General features: G+C 59.1%; 1 protein-coding gene and 1 non-coding gene across 2 annotated transcripts; both read right to left on the bottom strand.

Annotated features, from left to right (window-relative positions):
- Positions 1-1262: 1262 nt before the first annotated feature.
- On the bottom strand, positions 1263-4478 carry LOC105732259 (uncharacterized). Its single transcript, XR_010345564.1, has 2 exons — positions 4301-4478; positions 1263-3395 (listed from the first exon to the last, which is right to left on the bottom strand). It is a non-coding gene; the product is annotated as an uncharacterized LOC105732259 (transcript).
- An 86-nt stretch (positions 4479-4564) lies between these two features.
- On the bottom strand, positions 4565-4874 carry LOC135268057 (small integral membrane protein 10-like protein 2A). The gene has a single exon (XM_064384269.1). The coding sequence runs from the start codon at positions 4872-4874 to the stop codon at positions 4638-4640; it is 237 nt and encodes a 78-aa protein (XP_064240339.1). The 3' UTR covers positions 4565-4637.
- Positions 4875-6210: the final 1336 nt, after the last annotated feature.

Raw genomic sequence — 6210 nt, 5'->3', positions numbered from 1 at the left:
TCACTTGGTTCCTTTTCCCCACAGTAACAAGGCTGCTCCAGGAGAGATCTGATGACAAACATTGAACAGACATCATCATATTCGCTGCTCACAAGCATCCCAAAGGAGCCTTACTAAAAACTCAAGGTTGTGCACAGTTTGCCTGGCACCACACAGTAGGAAGTGGAAGAGCTGGGCTCAGGGCTTAGTGCTCAGGTCTCCTGGGCTCCCATCGGAGCATAACTGGCCTTCCCGCCTTCCCTTCCTCTGTAGCAGGGATGGGAGGGGTGGTCCTCTCTCTTCAGGAGGCCTTGGAGCCAGGCTCTGGGAGGATCATCCCCCATCTTGGTTTGCCAAGTCACTTGATCCCTGGAGTGGGAGTGGGACCATCAGGAACTGAAGAGGACCATTTAGACAAAGGGTAGGGAAGCTCAGGGACTGGGGCCCATTTCTCCTGTGGTGGCAGATGCCATAGGGTGTTGGCAGCAGTGCTTTTGGAGGGGTCCTCCTTGTCAGGGTGCTCTGACCCCTGGGTAGCCCTTAGCAACAGGAGTGCCCCCAGGGCCCCTAAACCCAGGCTGCACTCCTGAGTCTTTGCCACCTCCGATGCCTCCCTCCTGGGGCCCTGTGGGCCTTCCTCTAATACTCCCCTCAGCCCTCCCTCCTTCACCTTCTGCCTGCTTGCCAACCCTTACAGCAGCCACTAGGGAACTCTCTCCTGTGGGAGTCACTAGGGAGGGGGACTCTGATGGGACAGTTTGCCTCCAAGGTCAGGGAAGGGAAGCAGGCTTCCGGGACCAGGTCCTTTATCTTCAAGATTTTGCAGTAACCTGGCTGGTAGGGAGGCAGTGGGAGGTAGCCTCGGGCACGAAGCGGGTCTCAGCACTACACAAAATGACCTGTGTGGAGTCTGTTTCAGTTCAGTTCACCATAGTTCACCCTCAGGATTCTGCCGACTCAGGCACTTTTGATCACCAGACTCTAAAACGGAAGAGGACTTACGTTTTGGGTCGTTTGAACAGATGTTGTAAACAGGACAAGCAGCCACCTCTCTAGGCCAGGCTAGGCTGTTGCCTGCCTCTCATGGGGCAGTGGTCTGGGTCTAGTTGGGTCTCAGCACAGCCTCTGAACAGAAAACACTGTCCCTGCCACAGCCTCCCCAAGCCCTCCCTCTTGGAGGCTTCTCCCTGCCAGCTCCTGGCCATGCGAGCCGGTGACCTCACCATGGGGCCTCTCTCCACCCGGGGCCACTGCATCCCTCACCAGACACAGGAGGCCTCCAGTTGGGATTTTAGTGTATTAAATCAAGGACTTTTTTTTTTTTTTTTAACTTAGAGAAAACAAGACGTGACAACACCAGAAACAAGAACATCTCCCTGGCCAGCCTGTGCTGACCAGTATACAGTAAATCACACACAGAAAAGCGTAAGTCATTCCGGTCGGTGTCTGCATTTGTAGAAGCTCTGCTGCCTGGAAAACAGACTGCAAATAAATAAAGTGCATGGAGACCCTGTCACACAGCAAGGACCTCGTTGGGGAGAGGAGAGAAAGGGAGGGAGGTGGAGGAGCAGCAGGCGGGGCTACCACTCCAGGCAGCAGAAGTGAAAAAGCAGGGACAGGAGCAGACGCTGAGGGCTCAGCCCTGCCCCTCCCCAACCAGCCCCTCTAGGCCAATACAGCCACAGCAGAAGCCACCGGGAGTGGGCAGACGTGGACTTCTGTGCCCCTCTTATGGGGTGGGGCTCCCTGAAGTGGGAGGGGGATCTCTGAGGACAGGGACCCCTGCGGCTCTGACATGCATTTCTCCCAGTAGGGAAGCAGCTTCCAGGGTCCCAAGCCGAGCCCCCTGAACGGGGAGGGCTCAGGCACCCCCACACTCCCACGTATGCACTCAGAGAAGAGCTTTCCTCCACCCTTCCTCACTGGCCCAGGAAGAGGCTGGGGCTGGGGATCCAGTCACCCAGAGGGTGACACCGGGGTTTGAAAGGGCCACATCTGTGCATCAGACACCAAGAGGCCCCTCATTCCTGTCCTCCAGCCCTGTGTCACTCTTGTCCCATGGAGGCTGCCCTCCAGAGATCCGTGTGGGGGGGACCAGCAGGCTGACAGGCCCCCAGAGGGGGTCCAGGGTAGACAGGGTAGGGGTGGATGAGAGGGGCCAACAGGGTCAGGGGTTCCCAGGAGACTTGGCACAAGGAAGCACGCCATCAGGCCCTAGCTGTGGGAGACTGCAGGGGGCACGAGGCAGCCACCATCTAGCCTCTTCTGGGGTGAGGCAGGTGGACAGCTTCATTCAGGACCTGGGTCCAGTGGGCAGCTGAGGAGGGTACATGGTAGGTGGCTGGGCCACTCTGTCCCTGGAGCTGGCCGGACTGCTGCAGTTTTCATTCCCAAGAACTGGGAACATGGACCCCGGGGTACCAGTGCAAGAGACGCAGAAATGGGGTTAGAGGGTGAGGGCAAGGGTCTCTTCCTGGCTCCCCTCTGGGCTGCTCCTGACCATTGTGGTACACCAGTTAGCAGCACACCAGGGGGACCCCAGGACCAATCCAAGCTGTGAGGATGAGATTCTTTTGTGTGATCCTGGGGATGGTGGGTCGAGCTTCAGGAGAGAGAATTGGGGTCATGCCATGAGTCTCAGCCCAGGCCCACCCCTGGTTTATCCCTTCTCACCTCCTGGTTATGTCGTGTCTCCAGGAGCCACGACACCACCACCACCTCCACTCGGCCACCAAACTGGGAGGCTTGTGCCACTTCACTGCTGAGGAGCCCTTGGTGAAGCTCCAGGTGGGGTGGGGAGGCTAGGTTCTGTGGGGGAGAGCTTGGCTCCCCAGGGGTCCTGGGGCCCATCTCTCCAGTCTCCCATCTCAACTGTCTGTCCTCCTGATCTTCCCTGTTACCTTCCGTACTGCTCCAAGGAAAGCTAGACCCCCAGATTCCCTCCCCCGGGCCCCTGTCTCCCTTGGTGCCCTAGGAGCCCTATGCTTCGTGTCTGCTTCCCCCTCCCTCTTCCCACCATGCCAGGTCTTGGAGAAGACTGGGGAGGGGTGGGGGACCTGCAGGCCCAGGGGCACCCTCAATTCCTCCTCCTCCTATCTGTGTGTCAAGGGCAAATTCTCCACCTCCCTGAAGCCTCAGTTTCCTCTGTCATTAGGAGGGGGAAATGCACTCCTTCACAGTGCTGCTAGCAGATTTCAGTTCCCAGGGAACTTGGGCCTCCCTTCCCGAGCCAGGACCGGATCACTGGGCACCCCCACCCCATGAGCCTCTGTCCGTGCTGTGCCTCTCCTAGGAAGGCCCTTCCTCTCCTCCTGCTCAGGCCTTTCACTCGGCCTCTGCCCACGCAGGTCCAGGGCCAGAGGTGCCCCCAGGCAAGGCCAGAGAAGGGGTGGGTCACGGTCTACAAACGCCAATGCCTGAAAGAGAAAGAAAGAGATAGATGAGGACCTGAGTTGCCTGGCCACCAGAGAGGTCCTTGCTTCCCCCAGGAATGGCGTTCTCTGCAAGCCCCTCCTCCATCTGCTCTGCCCAGCCCAGGCTGAGAGCTGCTGTGTGCTCAGGCAGGTCTCCTTTTCCCAGATCACCTCAGTACACAGTGGGCTTCTCGAGGCCGTCTGGGGCTGGAGGATGGGACTCTGGCCCTGGGAGGGCCTTGCTCGGGGCCTTAGGGAGCATGGGCTGACATGGCAGAAGAGCAAGACTGTGGGGGAGGGGACGGTAGGAATGAGTCTCTCCCACTCTTCCCTGTTTCCAAATGCAGAGCTTGGGGGGTGCCCTCAGGGAGGGGCAGGGGAGCATGAGGGACAGCAGGAGCAGGCACAGACCAGTCCTCTGGCCTCAAAGACAGAACAGGAGGCAGTTCGACCAAGGGCTGTGCAGGAGCTGCAGAGAGCCCCAGGGCTGACGGCTGAGAAGAGAACAGACCTGGGCTTGGCCTAGAAGAGAACCGACCTCCCTATGCCCACCGAATTGGGGGAGAAGGGTGAGGGCATCGTTGCTCTTCTAGGCCCTTCCCAGGGCTGCCCCTGGCCCATTCCCCTCCATTCCCCAGGGTTCAGGGGATACCCTCGAGGCCTGTGCAGAAAGGGAGGCGGGCACTGGGACCTGGGTGGGAGGGGGCCGCCCCTCACCCTATCCTGGAATCGTGACTGGGGAGGAGGGGAGAGCCTGAGGCTGCCTTTCCTTTCCCCAGCTGGGCTCCACAGCTCTTTCGGCTGGTTTGCCCCGGTGCCTTCCATATTTCCCCCTGACCGCCAAGGCGCCCCGCCATCTGGAGGGCAGAGCCACCGCCCCTCCCCCATTCCAACCTGTCGCCTCCTACCTTTCTGCTTGGGGCCTGGAAAGTCAAGTCGCCACAGCAGAATTCCCTCCTTCCGATTTCCCACTTTGGCCAATGTGAGGCAACAGGTCGGCCGAGCCCAGGTAGTTTCTGGAGCCCGATGGCAGGGGCCTGTTCAGTGCGTTTCTGCGCGATCCGGTATCGCCGGGGCCAGGGCCAGGGCTGGGCGGTCGTGCCGGGGCGGCGGACGTCTAGAGTCCAGGGGCTCGGGCCGCCCCGCCCCCGCCCCCCGCCGCAGCCCGGCTGTCCTTCATGTCTGGGACCCGGCCGGGGGCGGGAGGGGACAAGGACGCCCCTCCAGCCGGGCCTCTGCCGCCGCTCACTCAATCCGCACCTGCAGGCGGACGTTGAGCATCACCGAGGCCACGATGTAAAAGTAGGGGAAGTTCATGCGCAGCCGCCAGGCCAGGTCGAAGAAGGTGAGCAACGTGCGCGTGAGCCCCTTGCAGAAGGCGCCGTACGAGCCGCTGGCCGCCGCCGAGCGCGACAGACGCACCGCCAGGCCAGACAGGGCCGCCGCCGCCGCTGCCGCCGACAGAGCCGCGGACGCCGCCATGGGCCCGGGCCCTGCGCAGGCCCAGACGACCGATTGACCCACAAGAGCGCGAGCCTCAGGGCGGCTGGACCCGAGCACTAGCGCGACCCGCCGGCCGCAGGGCGCCCTGTCCGCCCCGCCCCCAGGTTTCCCAGACCAAGCCGGGCTCTGGTGGCCGCAGCCTCGACCCCTCCTCCTCGAGCCCGCACAGCTCCGCCCCCTCCACACCCACTCACTGCGGGCCACGCCCCAAGCATAGCTCCGTCCCCTGCGTAGCCACGCCCCCAAACGGAAGCTGCCGTGAGGCCGTCAAAGCTGAGGCCCCACATGCTCAGCTCCGCCCACCGTTCCCCGTCCCGCCCACACAGCCCCGCCTCTTTCCGGGCACCTCTGTAGGCCAGAGCGGATTGAAGGGTGGAGCGGCCAGGGATCGCTTTGACACCATCTCCTCGGGTGGCACGGGAGTGGAGGAGGACAATCTGGACCGCTACGCTGATTCTGTACAGAAAGCACATGCAGAAGCCTCTGCCTTCTCATATCACCCCTCTTCTCCCACGGTCTCCCCCGAAAACCGGCCAGCCAAGCCACTGTACCTTTCTTTTATTCGCATTTCTCTTTAAACAGCATAGTGCAGTAACTGCGCTACAGAGTGCCACCAAACTCACACGCGTGCCTTTTTTCCTTTTTGGTATATTTGCTGGTCACATATATCTCTTTATTGGCGAATTTCCCCGTTGTCCTTCCCTTTCTAAGCACTGTTCTTAATCCATTGTTTGCCCTGGTGGCTGCACAAGGTTGTCTCAGGTTTTCATTTGCTCTTGTTTGTGACCTGTTTGCCTGTGAGCTTAAAAGCCCTTTCGTGGTTTCATTCAATCTTTATTAAACGTAAACCAATCCAAACGCAGAAGCGTTTTTCCAGACTGTTTAATGAAGCAAGGAAATGCTCACACTTCGTTATGGTCATGACTTTTGAAAAACTGCAAGAAGTAGATTCACCCGACCCCATTCCAGTTTTCACAAGAAAGATTGACGTGGGTATTTAAGAACTCTCAAAATACCTGTTCGCCGTCACACTTCATCATCTCTACAGTATCCCATGTAACTGTTGAAGGAACGCAGTAGATTCATATACACTGATTGGACAATAGTCCTTCCTACATGGGAATGTAAAAAAAGTCAAAACTGAGCATCGAGGAAACTGAAGGAGATGGTGTGGAGCAGGGCTGATCGGTAGTCCACTTTTCCACCTGCTGCCAAACACAATTAAAATAATTTTTTAGAGAAAGGGTCTTATTCGGTTGCCCAGGCTGCAGTGTAGTGGTGTGGTCATAGCTCATGGCAGTCTTGAACTCCTGGG

This window comes from Aotus nancymaae, unplaced genomic scaffold, assembly GCF_030222135.1.
Source record: "Aotus nancymaae isolate 86718 unplaced genomic scaffold, 86718_ANA_hifiasm-v0.15.2.pri h1tg000004l, whole genome shotgun sequence".
Taxonomy (NCBI): Eukaryota; Metazoa; Chordata; class Mammalia; order Primates; family Aotidae; genus Aotus; species Aotus nancymaae.
This window is presented reverse-complemented; position numbering and strand designations above follow the sequence as displayed.